Here is a 26,960-nt window from a genome sequence, read left to right on the forward strand (position 1 = left end):
TACTTTTTAAAATGACAATTTTATTGCCTGACGACGGACAATTATACAATTGCTGATGAGCGTGTATATTTTCTTTTTTTATGTTAACATTACCCCAAATAAATCCATAAAACTAAACACTGTTTTCAGAGTAATATAAAAGTTAGCACCTCCACCTGATTGGTTGACAGATTCCACACCCAGCAGGAGGTGGGACTGGGGTGGTCGTAGTTTACTCAACTTAAACCCTTTTGCTCTTTGGGGACTTCCTGGTCATAGTTGTCCTTGATCACATGGTTAGTATTAACGTATTGACACGACCACATTGACCACAATCCCTCTGTCCATACTCTGTCAAATATGATTTATGATTATAGGTAAAACATTGAAATCCACCAGTTTTAGGTACACCATGTAGGATGGAAGGCTGGGATGGATGCATAAGGGTCAGATAAACGAAGACAATCACATATTTAAAAAGTGCTTTCTTTTTAATCACACTAAAACGATGACCTAGCAATAGCATTCAGCTTTAAACCTGAATTAACATACTATAGATGCTAACATTTCTCTTCTAAAAATGTGGCTTAGGTCTGAAAAGACCAAGTGATATTCACCAAAGTCTAGAGTTCACTATTCAAAAGATGTCTGCTAACAAAACCTCTAGCAATTCGATCGCTCTGTGACAAGTCTACCTAATTATGACCCGAAGGAACAAATAAAAACAAAATCGAAATCAAATGAAAACCTTCTACATTCAGAAACCCACCGGAACGTGTGCAGCTGGGTAGCAGTTGTTTGAGCCTCCGGTCTAGCCGTAGATATGAAACCCTCTATGGATCTAGAATGGTCTCCGAGGGGCTACCAGTGGGCACTCTCAATATGGCTGACACAAGCAACTGAATGATCGTTCCTACTAGTGACACACGGGTTGACTCAACCTGCAGTCCATCCGGTTATATCAGTGGAGCGGGGAGGTTTAGGGTCATGAAATATTGTGTGGATGAAGGGCGTGGGCTGGCTTGAGAAAGAAGAAAATCTATAAAATGTATAATTATTGCTCAATTTATATGCTACACTGAGGCACTATCTGGCATTAGTGCATAAAGCCTAAAACTTAAGGCCTAAGCGGGCCAAATAGCCTACAGCGAATCACCAGATGCTTTTGGGAATGGGCAGAAAAAAGTTCATGTCGATCCAAGGAGGGAAAAAAAGACAATGTCGGAGTTTAATTCAATAACAGAAGAGCTGATAAATAAAGAGTTGATTAAAAAAGAAAGCGAAGTGAGGACTAGAAATGATTTGTTTGGGAAATATTTGGTGAAGTGTTGAAAGAGGATGATAGCAGCGGCGGTGGCTACGTTATGTGTGATGATTGTGAGAAGCTATATAAAAATTTGACAGGTCACGTCAACGGAACTGTAGCCTACTGTTCAGATGGGTTGAATGGAAACTGAAATCTGGACACCGACTGTAGGTCTATAACCTCTCACATGGGCCTTAATAGGAACTCCTGTAGAAAAAAAAGACAAAAAAAAAAGAAGCATATCTAGCAGTAAAATGATCAACCAAATGTATGCAACATTTTTACTCTGGAACAGCAGTGGAGAAATATTATTTATTTATTTTAGCATCTTGACAGAATGTGAATGCTCATTTAGATAGCATCTGTAGAGCTGCCATCTTTAATTAGCATCATAAAAATGAATAGTATTTCAACCAAATAAAATATGCATCCAAGCCAACCTAAAATCTAATCAGAAACATGTTGGTTTGTTTTCACAGATTTCTATTTCCTTTCAACCGGTCAAACTGACGTAATTTGGAAATTCTGCACAGAAAATGGTTTCCCTTATAATTGTTTGTTTTTTTAAATCTCCAGTTATTGCATTTTCTCCCCGGTCCCTGAATGTCTTTGCTCCACGAAAGAAGCAGAGATGACAGAGAAAAGTTTACCGATGTCAACTACACTGAAGCATTCATTCTATTGATTTGATGACATTACTCTAGTGAGCAAGTATCTAATTATAGTTGACTAACAAACAGCCTACCAAAATGTTGGAAATTATAAGCAGATGCATAGTTAAATCAGGCAACAAAATCCTGCACCCCCTGTCCAAAAACATCTCAAATCAGGAAAAGTAATTCCATTCAAAAAATAAATAAATAATAATAATTCAAATAAATAGCTTCAGTTTATTGAGAAAAACATTGCAAATAGATGCCATTTTTTTCAATTATTGAATTGGAATTTCAGTTAACTTCGATGTGAATTGCAACAGAAGGGCAACCCGAGTGGTATGAAACGAGAGGGTTCTGGTGACACTGCGTGTCATCCCTGTACCTCATCTACGTTTAACTTCACTTTTCATATACCTTCAGAGGTTGGAGCAGGGGATGATAGAAGAGAAAAAGGATGGACGGATGGATGGAGGGAGGGATGGATGATGGATGGAGGGATGGATGAATGAATGGAAGGAAGGATGGATAGATGTTGGCTCATGGTTAGTCTGAGCTACTCAGGCTGGGTTTAAAAACAGGCAGACAATTCTGTTCTTTTGACAAATTATTGGCAAAACAAATTCTGATCTGATTGGTCAAAAGTTAGGGGCAAAAGATCAGATTTGGTCTGCCTGTGTAAACGCAAATGTATTTTCCTAGGCAGTGCTGCTGTTGGAGAGGTTGTATACTGTACAAACGAGGCACGTTGTTTTTGATGTAGTAAGAAAATGGAGGTGTGCTCTACAAAACTAACTTTGATACAGATGTAAAGTACGAGTGGATGTGTTCATGAGAGAGAGAGAAAAAAAGGCTGTGATATTAAATTAGATATGTGGAGGGGTGCAGGGGAAGGGTGCTGGAGAGGGGGGGGGGGAAGAGGGATACAGCTGAAGTTGGGGAAATGATTACGGTGTTTGGGAGTGGGAGTCCTTGTTCAAAAATAAAAAGTCCTAGGAGATCATCAGCTGAAAAAAGGGACAAAAAAAAAAATATGGATTTAGAAAGAGTCGACCATCACATAAAACATTTCAGTCTTAATAAAACCCATTAACAACAATCTCTTTTCAAAAGCTTGTAATTACTGTTTTCACACAAAAGTACCAATTTATAGACTGCATTTAGATCACAGACAAAAATGCTCATAGTTTAAAAACAAGCTTCGAATTGAAGCATTGGTTCATATACTGCTGTCTGTACTGTGTTGAGCTGTGTCACACACAAATGGTGGCACACTGACTGGGCATACAGATCAGATTGACAAACTTTGGACTTGAGTCAAAATCTAAATAACCCTTCTAGTAAGAAAATTGTAGCCTGGCCCCAGATCGGTTTGCTTTGTCGCAAAAACAAATGACCATAAGAGTTGGCAAGACAGAACAAACATCCACTACATGACCAAAAGTATGTGGACACTGCTGGTCCAATATCTCAATACAAAAAATCATGGGCATTAATATGGAGTTGGTCCCCGCTTTGCTGCTATAACAGCCTCCACTTGTCTGGGAAGGCTTTCCACTAAATGTTGGAACATTGCTGCAGGGACTTGCTTCCATTCAGCCACAAGAGCATTAGTGAGGTCGGGCACTGATGTTGGGCGATTACGCCTGGCTCGCAGTCGGCATTCCAATTCATCCCAAAGCTGTTCAATGGGGTTGAGGTCTGGGCTCTGTGCAGGCCAGTCAAGTTCTTCCACACCGATCACAACAAACCATTTCTGTATGGATCTAGCTTTGTGCGCGGGGGCATTGTCATGCTGAAAACAGCAAAGGGCCTTTCCCAAACTGTTGCCACAAAGTTGGATGCACAGAATAGTCTAGAATGTCATTGTATGCTGTAGCGTTAAGATTTCGATTCACTGTAACTAAGGGGCCTAGCCAGAACCATGAAAAACAGCCCAATACCATTATTCCTCCTCCACCAAACTTGAAAGTTGGCACTATGCATTGGGGCAGGTAGCGTTCTCCTGGCATCCGCCAAACCCAGATTCGTCTGTCAGAATGCCAGATGGTGTAGCATGATTCATCACTCTAGAGAACGTGTTTCCACTGCTCCAGAGTCCGCGCTTCAGCACTCGGCAGTCCCGTTCTGTGAGCTTGTGTGGCCTATCACTTCACGGCTGAGCCGTTGTTGTTCCTAGACGTTTCCACTTCACATAACAGCACTTACAGTTGACTGGGGTCAGCTCTGACAAGGCAGAAATTTGACTAACTGATTTGTTGGAAAGGTGGTATCCTATGACGGTGCCACGTTGAAAGTCACTGAGCTCTTCAGTAAGGCCATTCTACTGCCAATGTTTGTCTATAGAGATTGCATGGCTGTGTGCTCGAATTTATACACCGGTCAGCAACAGTGTGGCTGAAATAGCCGAATCCACGAATTTGAAGGGTTCCACATACTTTTGTATATATAGTGTATCTGAGACCAGGCTAGAAAAATTGTACATTACCCCCAACAGATATAAAGCAGTTATTGTGATCAGACAGTCACAAAAGACGATAATATATCTGGTTTAATATACAACTGCCATAAAAATAGTCGTACCCCACTAAATGAAGATCTGGGGGAGTATGGGCCCAGAAATGCCCCCCGTTCTCACTCTCTCAGGCAGGCTGGTCTCACAGAAGTCATTGAAATTGGAGGCATAGCATGTTAGATAATCATGTGCAAATAAAGCAAAGCCAATGTTGTCAAGAAGGCATGTTATAACGTTATGTTATGTCGACTCAACGCAGCTTCAACCTGCACACACACAGTACAGCGTTGCCATGGTATTATTGTATCCCCATTAGGGTTGCAAAACAATTCTGCTAACTTTTCCAAAATCCACAGGTTTTGGTTGGAGGATTCCTGGATTTCCTGCTTATTCCCTCTTGATTCAGGGAATGTTCTAACAAGGATTTCTGGGAAAAAAAACTGTAAGTTTTGAGAAAGTTAACATACTTCAACCTTTAAATCCCCATAAATATATGGCTTCTTTCATTCAAATCCCTCTGGGAACAAACACTAGGTTTGATCACTTTTACAACCCCTCAACTCTGTATCACTTTAGATAGTTATAGAAATGACCAGGTACTTAAGAAATGACATGGTAAAAATGGTAATTACTCAGTAATAACCTATTGCAGGGTGCTACCCCCAAACTCTGTCAGACAACCCTGCGTCAGCTATATAGCCTATAGCCTGTACTGAACATGAATGTATGTGTAACATACATTATCCAAGTCATTGTTACGGACCTAGGGATTTGAAAGCCTTCACAAAACAACAGCTTCTCAAAAGCGGAGGACGCTACTCTAGAGTCTTGGTCATGAACAGAAGAGGTATTTTTGAATGCATAGTACACCCCCTGGGGTTCCACCGCAGTAAGCGGCCATCACATTGAGTTTGGCTTATGTCCCAAATGGCTCCCAATACCCTACACTCAGGCTGTGTTTACACAGGCAGCCCAATTTTGATATTATTTTTGCACTAATTGGTATTTTGACAAAATCAGACCAGCTCTAAAAAAATATGTAATGTGAAATTTCTGATGTGATTGGTCAAAAGACCAATTAGTTGAAAAAAGATCAGAGTTTGGCAGCCTGTGTAATCACAGACATGACGCACTACTATAGACCAGAACCATGTGGCCCAGGACAACAGCAGTGCACTACGTAGGGAATAGGGCTCTGGTCTATAGTAGTGCACTACGTAGGGAATAGGGCTCTGGTCTATAGTAGTGCACTACGTAGGGAATAGGGCTCTGGTCTATAGTAGTGCACTACGTAGGGAATAGGGCTCTGGTCTATAGTAGTGCACTACGTAGGGAATAGGGCTCTGGTCTATAGTAGTGCACTACGTAGGGAATAGGGCTCTGGTCTAAAGTAGTGCACTATATAGGGAATAGGGCTCTGGTCTATAGTAGTGCACTATATAGGGAATAGGGCTCTGGTCTATAGTAGTGCACTATATTGGGAATAGGGTTCTGTTCTAAAGTAGTGCACTATATTGGGAATAGGGTGACACTTGGGACGTAAACTATTATTTTTACCTAACAGACACACATTTCCAATGGTTTAGAAGCTACTGCTATATAAAATTGAGCTAAAACCCACTGCGGTTGTTGCGAGCCTTTCGAAAAGAAATACATTCAGCTCAGCATTAATCAATGACAGGACATGACCCCTTTCCTTATAATGACATCTGGCTTGGAAACACACCAATCCTTTCTCATGCCTCTTAATACATAGATAACGCAACACATGGCAAGCAAATGTGATTGGTTTTGGGAGGATTCTTCAATGAATCTATCAATCAAACATTGATGGATTGATGAGGACTCTTGGCTATGAGCCTCGGGGAAGTTGGGCTATGAGCCTCGGGGAAGTTGGGCTATGAGCCTCGGGGAAGTTGGGCTATGAGCCTCGGGGAAGTTGGGCTATGAGCCTCGGGGAAGTTGGGCTATGAGCCTCGGGGAAGTTGGGCTATGAGCCTCGGGAAAGTTGGGCTATGAGCCTCGGGAAAGTTGGGCTATGAGCCTCGGGAAAGTTGGGCTATGAGCCTCGGGGAAGTTGAGCTTAAGACTTATGACTTTAAAAGGTGTTAAATGCACTGCAATTTAAAAGCTAAAGACCAAATCATAATGATTAACAAGATAAGGTTGGTCAAAGACATATCTAAAATGACTGCAATCCATAAGTTCATTTTGGTTTGGGTCAGGGGAACACAACACTCGCAAGCAACTCAAACAGGCGAGGGGAAATCAGTGCGTAGTGTCAACATAAATAGCAACGTGAGGTGAAAGCAACGCAAGTTGACACGGATGCTGGGTTTTAGTTAGTAGGGCTGGGATCCTGTTCCAACGATCGTTCCTATAGGTTTCCATAGAAGCCACACGAAGACGCCATTTCACATTTTGATTTCCATATTGAAATCTACATTTTATCTTCGATTGATATAATGACGTGATAAAAACCACATCTGTCCTCTTACTTTACTCCAAATAGAGCAATACTGAAAAGTCCCACACCCCGTCCTTTGTGATTTAGGAGAAGAACAAAACGTGTTGGGGTAACATTTATGTTGAAATGATAGGACTTAACATGATCATAAAATACAATTCAGTAGAACTTTCGATGTCATATTTGTAAAATATGTTAAGTAGTTGTCTTGAGGATTGGGTTTCCTCGAAATCTAACGGAGAGAATTCAGATGTCGGCTGACATTGTTACTGTAGAAGGTTATGTGACAAAAAGCCGCCCCCATCCAAACCAGGTTTAAGGCAAAAAAACCACTGACATCAGATCAGGATGACCTGAACTTGGGGCTCCCTCCCAAATGGAACCCTATTCCCCATATCGTGCACTACTTTAGACCAAGACCCCATAGGGCCCTGGTCAAAAGTAGTGCACTATATAGGAAATAGGGTGCTATTTCAGACGCACTTTTGGGAGTTTCCAAGGAGAAGAGCAGCGGTATGTAATGTGACCAGAAAACAACACAAAACACAAATCCCAACCCTAATTTGGTATCAAGCCGTTCATGTAGACAAAGAAAGACAACAAACAAAACAAACAGAAATCCAATCAGAGTGCAAAATTGAGGTTAAAAGAGGAGCAGAAGGGGTGAATACTCCTTTGGGGGATGGCCTGTCTGGGTTTGTTTGTTCGGCAGAGATGGGGCAGGGCATTAGGGGTTCAAAGGTCAAGGATCACGGGTGAGAGGTTGGGGCCCCACTACCTGTGGACGGGCAGGTGCAGGCCGTTGAGGGAGGTGGTGACGGGCGGGTGGAGCTCCAGCTGGGCGAGCAGAGAGAAGTGGTCAGAGGGGATGTGGGGGTGGGGACAGCCGGTGATGTTGTTGTCCGTTAACCACTGAGACTCCAGGGGACCGAGCAAGCCGGCTACAGACATGTGAGTCTTGGAGAAGAAGATGTAGTCGATCACGCCCTGCGGAAGGAGGGAGAGATGGGACGAGGGGGAGAAGGTGAGAGGGGGAAACAGAGAGAATGAAATAGAGATTGTCTTTACTATTGTTACACGTAAAAATATGAAACACACAGCCTCACTGCTGGTCAAGGGGTTCCTAGGCTTGTCTAACTGGGTCGAAACATGACAAACTTTGAGCACTCAACTGAAGACAGATCATCTTCCAGAGCAGTTCAGTTTTACCTTGAAGTCATACGAATATAGTTGGTGTATTAAGGTGTGATGGGTTCTGAATTCTAAACTTGATCTATGGAATATACTTGTTCATGGTACTGAGGGAGAGAGCAGAATGCAGAACATTTACATTCTGTCAGAACATGTTATTGATTGACATCAGGTATCCTATGGAAAGGAGAAGGCCCACAGTCTGGCTTCAGTTGTTGGGTTGTAATTTGAAATACTTGCTACAGCAGAAGTGAATGGTTATCTATAGCAGCAATGTATATGGTGGGGGTCAATTAAGGTTGGATATGGGCGCTTGGGAATGTTACTGAGTAAGGGAAAGGTAATCACATGGTTGTGGTCACTGATGCGTGTGGATAGCTGTGAATTAGAGGGAATGGGGGCTGAGGTCAGATCAGGTCACAGTAAGGGAGAAGGAACAGCTTATTACTCACATCACAAAACTTCCTGCCTAGCAATAAAGACGTCATGTTTAGAGAAAAGGAGACCTCACCTAAAGTGGGGTATATACAGTTGAAGTTGGAAGTTTACATACACCTTAGCCAAATAAGTTTAAACTGAGTTTTTCACAATTCCTGACATTTAATCCTAGTAAGAATTCCCTGTCTTACGTCAGTTAGGATCACCACTTTATTTTAAGAATGTGATATGTCAGAATAATAGTAGAGAATGATTTAATTAATATTTTATTTCTTTCATCACATTCCCAGTGGGTCAGAAGTTTACATACACTCAATTAGTATTTTGTTGAATTGCCTTTAAATTGTTTAACTTGGGTCAAACGCGTCGGGTAGCCTACCACGAGCTTCCCACAATAAGTTGGGTGAATTTTGGCCCATTCCTCCTGACAGAGCTGGTGTAACAGTCAGGTTTGTAGGCCTACTTGCTCGCACACGCTTTTTCCAGTTCTGCCCACACATTTTCTATAGGATTGAGGTCAGGGCTTTGTGATGGCCACTCCAATACCTTTACTTTGTTGTCCTTAAGCCATTTTGCCACAACTTTGGAAGTATGCTTGGGGTCATTGTCCATTTGGAAGACCAATTTGCGACCAAGCTTTAACTTCCTGACTGATGTCTTGAGATGTTGCTTCAGTATATGCACATAATTTTCCTGCCTCATGACGCCATCTATTTGTGAAGTGCACCAGTCCCTCCTGCAGCAAAGCACCCCCACAACATGATGCTGCCACCCCAGTGCTTCATGGTTGGGATGGTTTTCTTCGGCTTCCAAGCCTCCCCCTTTTCCTCCAAACATAACAATGGTCATTATGGCCAAACAGTTCTATTTTTGTTTCTTCAGACCAGAGGACATTTCTCCAAAAAGTACAATCTTTGTCCCCATGTGCAGTTGCAAACCATAGTCTGGCGGTTTTATGGCGGTTTTAAAGCAGTGGTTTCTTCCTTGCTGAGTGGCCTTTCAGGTTATGTCGATATAGGACTCGTTTTACTGTGGATATAGATACTTTTGTACCTGTTTCCTCCAGCATCTTTACAAGGTCCTTTGCTGCTGTTCTGGGATTGATTTGCACTTTTCACACCAAAGAATGTTCATCTATAGGAGACAGAACGTGTCTCCTTCCTGAGCAGTATGACGGCTGCGTGGTCCCATGGTGTTTATACTTGCGTACTATTGTTTGCACAGATGAACGTGGTACCTTCAGGCGTTTGGAAATTGCTCTCAAGGATGAACCAGGCTCGTGGAGGTCTACACATTTTTTTTTCTGAGGTCTTGGCTGATTTCTTTTGATTTTCCCATGATGTCAAGCAAAGAGGCACTGAGTTTGAAGGTAGGCCTTGAAATACATCCACAGGTACACCTCCAATTGACTCAAAGTATGTCAATTAGCCTATCAGAAGCTTCTAAGGCCATGACATCATTTTCTGGAATTTTCCAAACTGTTTAAAGGTACAGTCAACTTAGTGTATGTAAACTTCTGACCCACTGGAATTGTGATACAGTGAATAATAAGTGAAATAATCAGTCTGTAAACAATTGTTGGAAAAATGACTTGTGTCATGCACAAAGTAGATGTCCTAACCGACTTGCCAAAACTATAGTTTGTTGACAAGAAATTTGTGGAGTGGTTGAAAAAAAGACTTTTAATGACTCCAACCTACGTGTATGTAAACTTCCGACTTCAACTGTAAACACACTTGTGCTGATGGGAACATGCCTTTATCTGTTCACCTGTTTGTCCCATTGGGTGAATAAACTTGGTTTGAGCTTTTCCTAGTAGTCCATTCGTTTTTACTCGGTTAATTTAGTACCTAACCGGTGTAACCTACCTTGAAGTCATACGTATAGTTGGTATAAGACATGAGGCTGCCCTGGTAGGCGCTCTTCAGCTGGAAGCTGTGTGTGATGCTGCCGTCAGAAGGGCCGTTCTTCCCCTGGCAGCTGAAGTTGCTGAGAGCTTCGTTGTAGCGCAGCTCTCTGAAGTCCTTATGGTTCTCTGCTACACCACCGTTACTCAGATACTCCACTACACCTGGTGGGAGGGGGGACATTAAAACAGTTAATACTGGATGGGGAACGAAGGGGCATTGAAACAGTTAACCTCTGTTTTCTAGTTTATTAGAGTACCTGAATAACAGATAATATGGAACACAGATTTGCTTCAGTGAAAAGGGTTAGTTCTGAGCCAGGTCAAAGGTCAGATCCTTACCAGAGTCTGGCAGGGAGTTGAGGTCAGCACAGAGCACGATAGGGATGGAGGTGGGGTCGGAGGTCGGGGAGCCTGTTGCCACGGAGCTCAGCGCCCTCTCTGTGATGCTCTTCAGCTCAGACAGGAACATCATGGTCTGGATCAGCTTGACGTCACAGAACTCTGGGTCCCAGTGCATGTGGGCGTTAGCCACCAGAAGGAACTGTGTCTCCTGCAGAGGCTTCATGCCTTACAAACAGAAGACAAATACTTTATTGTCCATTTTCCTTTTTCAGGTGACCATGAAACCTAAAAAGTAGTGGACTTGTTTGCATTGTATCAGGCCAAAACTAAATCAAACTAAAAAGTTGTATCATGTAAATATTTAGGACTTTGGAGAAGCAGGGACTGCCATCTACTGGTAGAGTTAGGTACTGGTAAAAACCACATAGACATCTCAGGGAAAAACAAATTATGGTGATCTCTAGGATAGGGAGAGAATACTGTTGAAGTTTCATTTTCGATTTTCATCATTTAGCAGATGCTGTTAAGAGCAAATTTCTCAAGCAAGAATTTTGCTAGGACTGTCTGGAAGTGGTGAAAACTAGCTTTTATTCGCACAGAGGTTTGAAACTCTTTCTTATTGGTCTATGAACTAATTGACCACCTGGTGATGTCACCAGGCAAGCCAAAACTCCATCCAACCAAAACAGGAGGACATTTCAGCCAGTCTTTTCAAACAGCTCTTACTCTAAAAGGGCATTATATTTTTGATTGATTGGCTGATTGATGACTGACTGACTGATTAACAGGTTCCTCACCACCAGAGAATATGTCCTTGTTGACCTCCAGCAGGACAGCGACCCCGATGTTGTCCTTGGTCATGACCCTGTTCAACATGACCTCTGAACCCTCAGAGTTTGCCATGGCAACCTGGTTGAACTCCACCGTGTGTTTCTGCACCAGAGTAAATCTGAAACATAAATAGTGTTTGAACCCATGTCTGGTTAAATTATTTTAAATACTTTGAGCATTTGATTTAAGCCCGGCTGGAGTGCCTTGATTTTAGCCCGCCTGGAGTGCCTTGATTTAAGCCCGCCTGGAGTGCCTTGATTTAAGCCCGCCTGGAGTGCCTTGATTTAAGCCCGCCTGGAGTGAATTGATTTAAGCCCGCCTGGAGTGAATTGATTTAAGCCCGCCTGGAGTGAATTGATTTACCCTGCCTGGAGTGAATTGATTTACCCTGCCTGGAGTGAATTGATTTACCCTGCCTGGAGTGAATTGATTTACCCTGCCTGGAGTGAATTGTGGGTGGGGTTTGCACTTTTTTATAGGTTCCCATTGCGGGCAAGTTCCATCAAGTACAGGTAAATTATTAGGAATTATTCACTTTTAGGCTGGGTATCTGTAAAGCACTTTGCTGTAAAGCACTGCAAATGCAAAATGGGCTTTATAAAATAAGTGTAATTGATTAAATTTACTCACTTCTCAGTCTTGAAGAACACAGCACATCCGTCCACGTGCTTCCTCTCCTGTTCTGAGACCAGTTTGGCACGAGACTTTGGGCAGAAGTACCCGTCGTACCCATGGTCCTTTAGAGTCTCCAGGAAGAGGGCGTAGTACTGCTCCGTCTCCACCTCCTGAGGACACACGACCGTCATGTTAGAATAGTTTTAGTGGATGTTTACTTCGCTCTGGTGTAAAGGACGCAGGCCTGGATCTGAATGGGTTTTACTGAACACATCCAACACACTGGGCTAAAACGACCTCGATGTGTGGAGGTTTACTGGTTTTATTGTATACCGATTAACTGGTATAATCTCCTACCCGTAGACTGACGATGCCAGACCCTACCTGTAGACTGATGATATCAGCGTCACAGTGTGTGATTTCCTCCATGATGCCCTTCTTCCTGTACTCCCAGTTGAGGGCCCAGGAGGGGCAGTAGCCATACAGCTGACGGGTGGCGTACTTGTCACACAGCACGTTGTAACACATCACTGTGAACATGGCTGGGAGAGGGAGGCAGGGGGAATATTCAATACACCATCAACAACTCAATGACATACAGTACCAGTCAAAAGTTTGAACAGACCTACTATTTAAAAGGGTTTTTCTTTATTTTACTATTTTCTACATTGTAGAATACTAGTGAAAATATCAAAACTATGAAATAACACATATGGAATCATGTAGTAACCAAAAAAAATAATAAAAAAAGTGTTAAACAAATCAAAATATATTTTAGACACTTTAAAGTAGCCACCCTTTGCCTTGATGACAGCTTTGGACACTCTTGGCATTCTCTCAACCAGCTTGACCTGGAATGCTTTTCCAACAGTCTTGAAGGAGTTCCCACATATGCTGAGCACTTGTTGGTTGCTTTTCCTTCACTCCGCGGTCCAACTCAAAAACTTCTCATTTGGGTTGAGGTCGGGTGATAGTGGAGGCCAAGTCATCTGATGCAGCACTCCATCACTCTCCTTCTTGGTCAAATAGCCCTTACAGAGCCTGGAGGTGTGTTGGGTCATTGTCCTGTTGAAAAACAAATGATAGTCCCACTAAGCGCAAACCAGATGGGATGGCGTATCGCTGCAGAATGTTGTGGTAGCCATACAGGTTAGTTAGGTGTGCCTTGAATTATAAATAAATCACTGACAGTGTCACCAGCAACGCACCCCTACACCATCACACCTCCTCCTTCATGCTTCACTGTGGGAACCACATATGCCGAGATAATACGTTCATCTACTCCGCATCTCACAAAGACAGTGGTTGGAACCAAAACTCAAATTTGGACTCATCAGACCAAAGGACAGATTTCCACCGGTCTAATGTCCATTTCCCGTGTTTCTTGGCCAAAACAAGTCTCTTCTGCTTATTGGTGTCCTTTAGTAGTGATTTCTTTGCAGCAATTCAACCATGAAGGCCTGATTCACACAGTCTCTGCTGAACAGTTGATGTTGAGATGTGTCTGTTACTTGAACTCTGAAACATTTGTTTGGGATGCAATTTCTGAGGCTGGTAGCTCTAATGAACTTATCCTCTGCAGCAGAGGTAACTCTGGGTCTTCTTTTCCTGTGGCGTTCCTCATGAGAGCCAGTTTCATCATAGCACTTGATGGTTTTAGCGACTGCACTTGAAGAAACGTTCAAAGTTCTTGAAATGTTGAAAGGTGGCAGGGTAGCCTAGTGGTTAGAGCGTTGGGATAGTAACCGAAAGGTCGCAAGTTTGAATCCCCGAGCTGACAAGGTACAAATCTGTCGTTCTGCCCCTGAACAAGGCAGTTAAGCCACTGTTTTTAGGCCGTCATTGAAAATAAGAATTTGTTCTTAACTGACTTGGTAAAATAAAATTTTAAGAAAAAAAAAACTAAAATGTTCCGTATTGACTGACCTTCATGTCTTAAAGTAATGATGGGCTGTCATTTCTCTTTGCTTATTTGTGCTGTTCTTGCCATAATATGGACTTGGTATTTTACCAGAAAGGGCCATCTTCTGTATACCACCCCTACCTTGTCACAACACAACTGATTGGCTAAAACACATTAAGGAAAGAAATTCCACAAATTAACTTAAGTCACACCTGTTAATTGAAATGCATTCCAGGTGACTACCTCATGAAGCTGGTTAAGAGAATGCCAAGAGTGTGCAAAGGTGTCATCAAGGCAAAGGGTGGCTACTTTGAAGAATCTCAAATATAAAATGTATTTTGATTTGTTTAACACTTTTTTTGGTTACTACATGATTCCATATGTGTTATTTCATAGTTTTGATGTCTTCACTATTATTCTACGATGTAGAAAATAGAAAAAAAGAATGAAAAACACTGGAATGAGGAGGTGTCCCCTAACTTTTGACTACTACTACTACTACTACTACTACTAATAATAATAATACTACTGCTGCTGCTACCACTATCCCAAAGTCCCTGTGGGGACCATTGGGAGTTAACCCAAAGTCCCTGTGGGGACCATTGGGAGTTAACCCAAAGTCCCTGTGGGGACCATTGGGAGTTAACCCAAAGTCCCTGTGGGGACCATTGGGAGTTAACCCAAAGTCCCTGTGGGGACCATTGGGAGTTAACCCAAAGTCCCTGCGGGGACCATTGGGAGTTAACCCAAAGTCCCTGCGGGGATCATTGGGAGTTAACCCAAAGTCCCTGTGGGGACCATTGGGAGTTAACCCAAAGTCCCTGCGGGGATCATTGGGAGTCATCTTAAAGTACCTGTGGGGATCATTGGGTCTCGCTCCTTCAAGGTGATCCAAGGTCTCTGGGGGAGTTGTTCTGGGTGCACTAAACAAAGAAAGGACACAATAAAATACAATTCATAAACAAATGAACTAATTGATTAATTAGAAAGGGAAACAGGCCTTTAATTATATTTGGTTCAGGAGAAGAAAATATGACAATTCAAGTGCTCAGGTGAAGTTTAGAGACTCAATATGTATCTTGTTTTGTTGTGACGTGAATCGGTTGACTCATTTACCTGCTAGATTGTCAAGCATGTATAGTTTAGCCATTTACCTGCTAGATTGTCAAGCATGTATAGTTTAGCCATTTACCTGCTAGATTGTCAAGCATGTATAGTTTAGCCATTTACCTGCTAGATTGTCAAGCATGTATAGTTTAGCCATTTACCTGCTAGATTGTCAAGCATGTATAGTTTAGCCATTTACCTGCTAGATTGTCAAGCATGTATAGTTTAGCCATTTACCTGCTAGATTGTCAAGCATGTATAGTTTAGCCATTTACCTGCTAGATTGTCAAGCATGTAGTTCAAGAGCTTTCTGGTTCCGTCTGATTCCTGGTACAGGTTGAGGATGTCTTGGGACAAAGGGTTACCTGCACAGAGATACAATAAGCCTTAATAATAATAATAATAATAATCTAACACTGTGGTTACCTGCACACTTAACTGTTTGTGTCTATACATGTTTAATTAATAATGAATTAAGTCATTATAAACCCTTTATAGGACTATAAAGGTAACCTTAAAAGTAAAGCGTTACCAAACTAAGACATACCTTTTAGCCCCAGGGTTTGTAACTGGAACAGCCGCCCGAGTTCGTAAGGTAGAACTCGCAAAAGATTGTTGTTTAAAAGCAACTCCCTGGGGGGGAAAAAGTGATAGGGAACACAGCGTGAAGAAAAGAAAGTCTGTAGAAAGCGGAAAACCTCCACCATCCTGGTGGTGTCTTACGCCACTTTGCAAATGCTTCTATAAACAGAAACTTACAGTACAGTGAGTGCATACATTTTCAGTTAAGTGTTTGTGATCCCAACCGGAATTGAACCCACAACCTTAGAGTTGTCAGCACCACTTCAGGAATACACAACCACGTAAGAGCTCTTACCTGAGAGACACCATGTTTCCGAGCTCGGCGGGCAGGCTTCGGAGCTTGTTGGACGACAGGTTCAGGTAGGCCAGGTGTGGCAGCTTGGCGATGTCGGGCGGGATGCGACTCAGGTTGTTGTCGTTGATGTGTAGAGCCGTCAGGTGGGTGAGGGTCCACAGAGAACTGCTCAGACTTCTGACCCGACCTGGGGAGGAGAGATGGGTGAAATGGATGTGCCACTTGTTAGCACTAAATGCTACAGATAAGGCTTCCAATATTGCATTCTTCACAGTAGGGATGGGCATTAGATCTTGACTGTTCGAGTACTCGTATGATTTTTTTTTCAAGTACTTGAGTACTTTTTTAACACGGGCTGTACTGGAAAAAATATGTGCTCATTTAACTATATGCCAACACTGAGCAACAATGCCTAATTTATCATAACAGATAATAAATCCTAATTGCTAAATTGCCTCATATACAGTGCATTCGGATATTATTCAGACCCCCTTCCACATTACATCTTTAATATAAAATGAATTAAATCGTTTTTCCCCCCTTAATCAATCTACACACAATAACCCATAATGGCAAAGCGAAAACAGGTTTTATATATTTATTAAAAACAGAAATAACTTATCTACATAAGTATTCAGACTCTTTGCTATGAGACTTGAAACTGAGCTCAGGTGCATTCTGTTTCCATTGATCATTCTTGGGATGTGTCTACAACTTCATTGGTGTCCACCTGTGGTAAATTATATTGATTGGACATGATTTGGAAAGACACACACACCTGTCTATATAAGTCCCACAGTTGGCAGTGCATGTCAGCGCAAAAACCAAGCCATGATATCGAAAGAATTGTCCGTAGAGCTCCGAGACAGGGTTGTGTCGAGGCACAGATCTGGGGAAGGGAACCAAAACATTTCTGCATTATTGAAGGTCCCCAAAAACACAGTGGCCTCCATCATTCATAAATGGAAGAAGCTCGGAATCACCAGTACCCTTCCTAGAGCTGGCCACACTGCCAAACTGAGCAATCGGGGGAGAAGGGCCTTAGTCAGTGAGGTGACCAAGAACCCGATGGTCACTTTCACAGAGCTCTACAGTTTCTCTGTGGAGATGGGAGAACCTTCCAGAAGGACAACCATCATTGCAGTACTCCACCAATCAGGCTTTTATGGTAGAGTGGCCAGACGGAAGGCACTCCTCTGTAAAAAGGCACATGACAAACCTTTTTGAGTTAGCCAAAAAGGCACCTGAAGGACTCAGACCATGAGAAACAAGATTCTCTGGTCTGATGAAACCAAGATTGAGCTCTTTGGCCTGAATGCCAAGCGTCACGTCTGGAGGAAACCTGGCACCATCCCGAGGGTGAAGCATGGTGTTGGCAGCATCATGCTGTGGGGATGTTTTTCAGCGGCAGGGACTGGGTGACTAGTCAGGATCGAGGCAAAGATGAGCAGAACAAAGTACAGTTAGATCCTTAATGAAAATATGCTCCACAGCACTCAGGACCTCAGACTGGGGTGAAGGTCCATCTTCCAACAGGACAATGACCCTAAGCACACAGCCAAGACAACGCAGGAGTGGCTTCAGGACAAGTCTGAATGTCCTTGAGTGGCCCAGCCAGAGCCTAGACTTGAACCCGATCGAACATCTCTCAAGAGACCTGAAAATAGCTGTACAGCAACGCTCTCCATCCAGTTTTTGCTGTGCCCCATCCACTTTGCTAATCAATCAATTTTAGAATAAAAATAATAAAAAAGTGGAAAAGGTCAGGTTGAAGTCAGAAGTTTACATACACTTAGGTTGGAGTCATTAAAACTTGTTTTTCAACCACTCCACAAATTTCTTGTTGACAAACTATAGTTTTGGCAAGTTGGTTAGAACATCTACTTTGTGCACTTTTACGCCTTCCCTGTGGAAGGGAAGGCCAGTACAAAAAAAAATGAAATGTATGTATGTATTCACTACTGTAAGTCGCTCTGGATAAGAGTGTCTGCTAAATTACTAAAATGTAAATGTAAAAATGCATGACACAAGTAATTTTTCCAACAATTGTTTACAGACAGATTATTTCACTGTATCACAATTCCTGTGGGTCAGAAGTTTACATACACTAAGTTGACTGTGCCTTTAAACAGCTTGGAAAATTCCAGAAAATGATGTCATGGCTTTAGAGGCTTCTGATAGACTAATTGACATAATTCGAGTCAATTGGAGGTGAACCTGTGGATGTATTTCAAGGCCTACCTTCAAACTCAGTGCCTCTTTGCTTGACATCATGGGAAAATTAAAAGAAATCAGCCAAGACCTCAGAAAAAAAAATTGTAGACCTCCCAAGTTTGGTTCATCCTTGGGAGCAAACAAGTGAAGGTACCACGTTCATCTGTACAAACAATAGTACGCAAGTATAAACACCATGGGACCAGGTTGCCATCATACCGCTCAGGAAGTTCTGTCTCCTAGAGATGAATGTACTTTGGTGCAAAAAGTGCAAATCAATCCCAGAACAGCAGCAAAGGACCTTGTGAAGATGCTGGAGGAAACAGGTACAAAAGTATCTATATGCACAGTAAAACGAGTCCTATATCGACATAACCTGAAAGGCCACTCAGCAAGGAAGAAGCCACTGCTCAAAAACCGCCATAAAAAAGCCAGACTGCGGTTTGCAACTGCACATGGGGACAAAGATTGTACTTTTTGGAGAAATGTCCTCTGGTCTGATGAAACACAAATAGAACTGTTTGGCCATAATGACCATTGTTGTGTTTGGAGGAAAAAGGGGGAGGCTTGCAAGCTGAAGAAAACCATCCCAACCGTGAAGCACTGGGGTGGCAGCATCATGTTGTGGGGGTGCTTTGCTGCAGGAGGGACTGGTGCACTTCACAAAATAGATGGCATCATGTGGTAGGGAAATTATGTGGATATATTGAAGCAACATCTCAAGACATCAGTCAGGAAGTTAAAGCCTGGTCACAAATGGGTCTTCCAAATGGACAATGACAATGACCCCAAGCACACTTCCAAAGTTGTGGCAAAATGGCTAAAGGACAACAAAGTCAATATATTGGAGTGGCCATCAAAGCCCCGACCTCAATCCTATAGAAAATGTGTGGGCAGAACTGAAAAAGCATGCGCGAGCAAGGAGGCCTACAAACCTGACTTAGTTACACCAGCTCTGTCAGGAGGAATGGGCCAAAATTCACCCAACTTATTGTGGGAAGCTTGTGGAAGGCTACCTGAAACATTTAACCCAAGTTAAACAATTTAAAGGCAATGCTACCAAATACGTGCATGTAAACTTCTGACCCACTAGGAATGTGACAAAATAAATAAAAGCTGAAATAAATCATTCTTCCTACTATTATTCTGACATTTCACCTTCTTAAAATAAAAAGTGGTGATCCCAACTGACGTAAGACAGGGAATTTTTACTAGGATTAAATGTCAGGAATTGTGAAAAACTGAGTTAAATGTATTTGGCTACTGTATATTCTGGGTAGCCTCTGAGAATAACATTGGCGCTTACACGGACACGGTGTCTGAGTTCATCAGGAAGTGTATAGGGGATGTTGTTCCCATGGTGACTATTAAAACCTTCCCAAACCAGAAACAGTGGATAGATGGCAGCGTCGTGGAAAACTGAAAACGCAAACCACCGCATTTAAACACGGCAAGGTGACTGGGAATATGATTGAATACAAACAGTGTAGTTATTTCCTCCGTAAGACAATCAAAACAGGAAAAAAGTCAGTACAGAGACAAAGTGGAGTCGCAAGAGATCAGACATGAGAAATGTATGTGGCAGGGTCTACAGACAATCACAGATTACAATGGGAAAACCAGCCACATCGTGGACATCGACGTCTCGCTTCCAAACAAGCTAAACACTTTCTTCGCCTGCTTTGAGGATAACACAGTGCCATCGACGCAGCCCGCTCCCAAGGACTGTGGGTTCTCGTTCTCCGTGGCTGACATGAGTAAGACATTTAAGCTTGTTAACCCTCGCAAGGCTGCCGGCCCAGACGGCATCCTTAGCCGCGTCCTCAGAGCATGCGTAGACCAGCTGGCTGGAGTGTTCACGGACATATTCATTCTCTCCCTATCCCAGTCCGCTGTCCCCACTTGCTTCAAGATGTCCACCATTGTTCCTGTTCCCAAGAAAGCAAAAGGTAACTGAACTAAATGTCTATCGCCCCCTAACACTCACTTCTGTCATCATGAAGTGGTTTGAGAGGTAAGTTAATGATCGGATCACCTCAATCTTACTTGACACCCCAGACCCACTTCAATTTGCTTACTACCCCAATAGATCCACAGACGATGCAATCGCCATCGCACTGCCCCATCATATCTGGACAAGAGGAATACCTTAGTCCATACCTGCTGTTCATTGACCATAGCTCAGCCTTCAACACCATAGTACCCTCAAAGCTCATCATTAAGTACTGTGTCCTAGGTCTGAACCACGCCCTGTGCAACTGGGTCCTGGACTTCCTGACGGGCCGCCCCCCAGGTGGGAAAGGTAGAAAACAACACCTGGGGCCCTACAAGGGTGTGTGCTCAGCCCCCTCCTGTAGTCCCTGTTCACCCATGACTGAGTGGCCACGCACGCCTCCAACTCAATCATCAAGTTTGCAGACGACACAACAGTAGTAGGCCTCATTACCAACAATGATGAGACAGACTACAGGGAGGAGGTGAAGGCCTTGGCGGAGGGGTGCCAGGAAAATAACCTCTCCCTCAATGTCAACAAAACGAAAGAGCTGACCGTGGACTTCAGGAAACAGCAGAGGGAGCACCCCTATCCACATCGATGGGACCGCAGCGGAGAAGGTGGAAAGCTTCAAGTTCTGAAATGGTCCATCCACACAGACAGTGTTATGAAGAAGGCACAACAGTGCCTCTTCAACATCAGGAGGCTGTAGAAATTTTGCTTGGCACCAAAGACCCTCACAAACTTTTAGAGATGCACAATTGAGAGCATCCTGTCGGGCTGTTTCGCCGCCTGGTACGGCAACTGCACTGCCCGCAACCGCAGGGCTCTCCAGGAAACCTACAGCACCCGATGTCCAGAAGGCGAGGTCAGTACAGGTGCATCAAAGCTGGGACAGAGAGACTGAAGAACAGCTTCGATCTAAAAGGCCATCAGACTGTAAAATAGCAATCAATCAATAGCCGGCTACCACCCAGTTACTCAACACTGCAACTTAGAGGCTGCTGCCCAATATACATAGACATGGAATCACTGGCCACTTTAATAATGTTTACATACTGCTTTACTCATCTCATATGTATATTCTGTATTCTAGTGTATTTTAGTCAATGCCACTCCGACATTGCTCGTCCAAATATTTATATATTTCTTAATTCCATTCTTTAACTTTTTGGATTTGTGTATTGTTGTGAATTGTTAGATACTAGTGCAGTGTTGGATCTCGGAACACAAGCATTTCGCTACACCCGCAATAACATCTGCTAAATATGTGTGTGTGAGCAATAAAATTTGATTCGGCAAGGAATGTAGCTTGTGTATCCCTTCAGTTAAATACGTTTTATTAGCATTTATATCTGTATGCGCACTTAGCACGCACAGTGCCTTGCAAAAAGTATTCATGCTCCTTGGCGTTTTTCCTATTTTGTTGCAGGTCAACCTGTAATTTAAATAGATTATTATTTGGATTTCACGTAATGGACAGACAAAATAGTCAAAATTGGTGAAGTGAATTGAAAAAAAGAACTTGTTTCAAAAACTGTAAAACAGAAAAGTGGTGTGTGCATATGTATTCACCTCCTTTGCTATGAAACCCCTAAATAAGATCTGGGGCAACCAATTACCTTCAGAAGTCACATAATTAGTTAAATAAAGTCCACCTGTGTGCAAGTGTCACATGATCTCAGTATATATACACACACCTGTTCTGAAAGGCCCCAGAGTCTGCAACACCACTAAGCAAGGGGCACGACCAAGCAAGCAGCACCATGAAGACCAAGGAGTTCTCCAAACAGGTCAGGGACAAAGTTGTGGAGAAGTACAGATCATGGTTGGGTTATAAAAAAAATATCCCTGGGTTATAAAAAAAATATCCCAAAATTTGAACATCCCACGGAGCTCCATTAAATCCATTATTAAAAAATGGAAAGAATATGGGACGACAACAAACCTGCCAAGAGAGGGCCGCCCACCAAAACTCACACACCAGTCAAGGATGGCATTAATCGGAGAGGCAACAGAGACCAAAGATAACCCTGAAGGAGCTGCAAAGCTCTACAGTGGAGATTGGAGTATCTGTCCATAAGACCACATTAAGCCATACACTCCACAGAGCTGGGTTTTACATAAGCGTGGCCAGAAAAAAAGCCATTGCTTAAAGAACAAAATAAGCAAACACGTTTGGTGTTCACCAAAAGGCATGTGGGAGACTCCCCAAACTTATGGAAAAAGGTACTCTGGTCAGATGAGACAGAAATGTAGCTTTTTGGCTATTAAGGAAAGTGCTATGTCTGGCCAAACCCAACACCTCTCATCAACCCGAGAACACCATCCCCACAGTGAAGCATGGTGGTGGCAGCATCATGCTGTGGGGATGTTTTTCCATTGGCAGGGACTGGGAAACTGGTCAGAATTGAAGGAATGATGGATGGCGCTAAATACAGGGAAATTCTTGAGGGAAATCTGTTTCAGTCTTCCAGAGATTTGAGACTGGGACAGAGGTTCACCTTCCAGCAGGACAATGACCCTAAACATACTGCTAAAGTAACACTCGAGTGGTTTAAGGGGAAACATTTAAATGTATTGGAATGGGATTGAGCCAAGACCACAATCCAATTGAGAATCTGTGGTATGACTTAAAGATTGCTGTACACCAGCGGAACTCTTCCAACTTGAAGGAGCTGGAGCAGTTTTGCCTTGAAGAATGGTGAAAAATCCCAGTGGCTAGATGTGCCAAGCTTATAGAGACATACCCCAACAGACTTGCAGCTGTAGTTGCTGCAAAAGGTGGCTCTACAAAGTGTTGACTTTGGGGGGGTGAATAGTTATGCACGCTCAAGTTCAGTTTTTTTGTATCATTTCTTGTTTGTTTCACAATAAAAAAATATTTTGCAACTTCAAAGTGGTAGGCATGTTGTGTAAATCAAATGATACAAACCCCACCAAAAAATACATTTTAATTCCAGGTTGTAAGGCAACAAAATAGGAAAAATGCCAAGGGGGTGAATACTTTCACAAGCCACTGTATGTGTAGAAGGAGCGGTCAGAATGCAATTAAGTGAGTGAGACACACACAGAGGGGAAAGAGAATTTAGGGAGCAGAACCAAATATTTTTTTATAACAACTGTGATGCTTAGCTTTGTTTATTTTTTGTTTTGTCCCACAAAGGCACATGTACAAACGAAACACTAGAGTCAAAGCAAATGAATGTTTTCTTCAAGACAAAATTGACCAAATAGCTTTTATTACCTCTGTTAAAGATGGAGTTTTGACGTCATTTCGAGTACTCGTGCCCATCCATACTTCATAGGACAGATGTGCATTTTATTCGCTTTTTAATTTTTAATTTTAATTTTTTAATTGTCTTTCACTGACTGACTGTCTGGCTAATTGAATAACCTGATATCTCCAGCTAAATAACTGACTGCCAAACTGACCTGATATCTCCAGCTAACTGACCGACTGACCTGATATCTCCAGCTAACTGACCGACTGACCTGATATCTCCAGCTAACTGACCGACTGACCTGATATCTCCAGCTAACTAACCGACTGACCTGATATCTCCAGCTAACTAACCGACTGACCTGATATCTCCAGCTAACTAACTAACCTGATATCTCCAGCTAACTAACTGACCTGATATCTCCAGCTAACTGACTGACCTGATATCTCCAGCTAACTGACTGACCTGATATCTCCAGCTAACTGACTGACTGTGACTGACTGACCTGATATCTCCAGCTCGGCCCAGTGTGACTTCTTCCCGTTGGCTGCCTCCTCGGCTGACATGATGGTGTATAATCGGCGAGGATCCGGGGAATCATATTTTTCCTTTGGCATACCTGTTAATCTGAGGAACACACACCAACGAGCCAGGTCAAATGCCTAGTAGACACACACCAACAAGCCAGATTATTACACAAGACATGTTGATTCACCAGGGTTTGAATTACACATGGTCTCCTGGGGTGCCTCCTGTCTGTAGGAGGTGTCCATCTTTAATATATTTAATTGTGTGGGGGGGGGGGGGGGAATCCACATTGATATTTTAGTTATATTGTGCAGATGTCTCACTGAGAAAGCATTCTGGTGTCAGTGACATGGGAAAGGCATTTCAAAGCTTGCAAGCTACAGAGGAAGTAAGAATTAGTAACACAGATACTTAGAATGTCAAAGTTGAAGTGTAGCTATCAGGGAAGACGTTTGGAGCTGGCTTAGTAGTTACATAATCTGTTTATCTGTCTAAACACAAGTCGGCCACACGTTCTGTACCAGTGATAGTGGCAACAACACCACCACCACAGTATGAATAGGGATTCAATAGGGTTCGTTCCTTGGCTGGTTACCGGGTTTAAGAAATAAACACCGGCTGTCATCCGAGAATATCTTTTCGAGGTCCATTGACAGCTGCTTACACAGCCAATTTGTGTCTTTGATAATGACACAGTAACTACAACACTTTAGCAACCTAGCTACATTTCAATAACGTTACATAGCTCATTTTCAATTATTCAACTACCGATGATTGTAAACGCAGTGACAATTGCGTGTTGATTTGTTATCTGACAGTATTGCTAAATGTCAAAAGTCTAAACAGCTATGCAACAACACCAGGCCTGCTTTGCAAGAGAAGTTTACTTGCCAGCTGTCAAAACCATTCAATGGCTGTCAAAACCATTCAATGGCATGCATGACACATTTGTACTTGAGCAACAACAGCACCTAGCTACAAATACATCTCAGCAGTTGTAATAACTTGAACACACAACGTAACGTGTTGTCCCGTTACTTTCTAAAGTAAATATACCAAAGGCTGAAGCATGGGTCTTGAGTAATTTGACAGGCGGCCTGAGAGCACACCCTATCCTGCGCTAACAAGCTAGCTAGCTCTGGTACTTGGACCTTGGGAAGAGGTGAGGTAAAACGGACGGGAGAATACGAAGAGACACATATTCGTCGATACAAATTGTCACTGCAACTATGAACAATAAAACATGTATTACCTGCATTCGGGGGGTGGTAGAGAATATTTAGTGGCGATATTGTTAAAGACATGCAGACGGGAGTTCCTTGAACGTTCAGACCCTGAACGTACCGAACTCCGAAGTGGCGGATGGAAGAACAACAAACATGGCTTCCGCTCGTACCGTCTGCCCCATCAGTGTGCCCAAACCAGCAGCAAAGTTGCCTGCGTTGTTTCTAGACGTGACGAATTTAACGTAGTAGGTAAGTCACTGGTGCGATTTAAACATGGCAACCTGCACGAAGAGGATTGAAAAAGGTCAGTTCTACAAATGAGTATTATCTTAAATTCAATTGCAGTTCAAGGTTTAGAATAAACTGTCCACATGATGATACATAGCCAATGCATTTATGTTGCATACTGTACTTAGCTGTCGACTCAGACCAACTCGGGCCAGTAGCTAACGTTAGCAAATGTAGCTAGCTAGCAGCCTTTTGCCAGTGCCACTCATGTAGCTAGCAAGCTAATGTTCTAATTACTGATGCTAGCTAGTAGAGTTCAATAACTCAGCGTGGTCTCTTACACTAGAAGTAAAATAGGATACTTAAATGAGTGTGATATGTTACGTTTGGCATGGTTACTTACATAAGACTGGTGGTTACTTAAGGCAAAAACTAAAGTCGTGCGTATAACAAGAACGTCTAGCAACCCAAAGGTTGCGAGTTTAAATCTCATCACAGACAATTTTAGCTAATTAGCAACTTTTCAACTCCTTCAAAAAAAGTGTATTATTTAACTAGGCAAGTCAGTTAAGAACAACTTCTTATTTACAATGAAGGCCAAGCCCTAACCCGGACGACGCTAGGCCAATTGTGCGCTGCTCAATTGGACTCCCAATCAAGGCCGGATGTGATACAGCCTGGAATCGAACCAGGTCTGTAGTGACGCCTCTAGCACTGCGATGCAGTGACTTAGACTGCTGCGCAACTCGGGAGCCCTTACTTACTACCAGGGTTAGATTACCAGCAAAAATATTGTAATCAGATTAGATACTTTTGAAAAACGACATGATTACTTTGAGGATTACTATGACTGGGGTGGCTGGAGTCTTTGACAATTTTTAGGGCCTTCCTCTGACACTGCCTGGTATAGAGGTCCTGGGTGGCAGGAAGCCTGGCCCCAATGATGTACTGGGCCGTACGCACTACCCTCTGTAGGTCGACCGATTATGATTTTTCAACGCCGTTACCGATTAATCGGTATCGGTTTGTATTATATATTTGTAATAATGACAATTACAACAATACTGAATGAACAATGAACACTTATTTTAACTTAATATAATACATCAATAAAATCAATTTAGTCTCAAATAATGAAACAAGTTCAATTTGGTTTAAATAATGCAAAAACAAAGTGTTGGAGAAGAAAGTAAAAGTGCAATATGTGCCATGTAAAAAAGCTAACGTTTAAGTTCCTTGCTCAGAACATGAGAACATATGAAAGCTGGTGGTTCCTTTTAACATGAGTCTTCAATATTCCCAGGTAAGAAGTTTTAGGTTGTAGTTATTATATGACTATTTCTCTCTATACCATTTGTATTTCATATACCTTTTGACTATTGGATGTTCTAATAGGTACTTTAGTATTGCCAGC

At 42.6% G+C, this 26,960-nt stretch overlaps 2 protein-coding genes across 7 annotated transcripts in view; one reads left to right on the top strand and one right to left on the bottom strand.

The window, feature by feature from the left end:
• LOC106570868 (CCR4-NOT transcription complex subunit 6-like) lies at positions 1-26,167 on the bottom strand. Of its 6 annotated transcripts, XM_014143436.3 has the most exons (15): positions 25,950-26,166; positions 25,345-25,599; positions 24,070-24,191; positions 16,134-16,320; positions 15,804-15,889; positions 15,532-15,621; positions 15,004-15,072; positions 12,631-12,788; positions 12,262-12,416; positions 11,598-11,749; positions 10,798-11,025; positions 10,418-10,620; positions 7,699-7,907; positions 4,522-4,589; positions 2,156-2,945 (listed from the first exon to the last, which is right to left on the bottom strand). In XM_014143436.3, exons 3-14 carry the CDS (start codon positions 24,179-24,181, stop codon positions 4,526-4,528), a joined length of 1,713 nt encoding a protein of 570 aa, XP_013998911.1. In that variant the 5' UTR covers positions 24,182-24,191; positions 25,345-25,599; positions 25,950-26,166; the 3' UTR covers positions 2,156-2,945; positions 4,522-4,525. The 6 variants fall into 6 exon arrangements, with proteins under 6 accessions (XP_013998913.1, XP_013998911.1, XP_045551334.1 ...); XM_014143438.3 differs by lacking the exons at positions 2,156-2,945; positions 4,522-4,589 and adding an exon at positions 1-1,492 and having other exon boundaries at positions 25,950-26,165; XM_045695378.2 differs by having other exon boundaries at positions 2,156-4,589; positions 25,437-25,599; positions 25,950-26,167.
• Positions 25,549-26,960, top strand: part of LOC106570869 (large ribosomal subunit protein uL1m-like) — an 18,536-nt gene continuing 17,124 nt past the window's right edge. The window contains 1 exon segment of the mRNA XM_045695379.2: positions 25,549-25,622. The gene's annotated coding sequence lies outside the window, so the exon portion shown is untranslated.

The sequence above is a fragment of the Salmo salar genome, chromosome 15 (genome assembly GCF_965601325.2).
Source record: "Salmo salar chromosome 15, fSalSal1, whole genome shotgun sequence".
Lineage (NCBI taxonomy): Eukaryota > Metazoa > Chordata > Actinopteri > Salmoniformes > Salmonidae > Salmo > Salmo salar.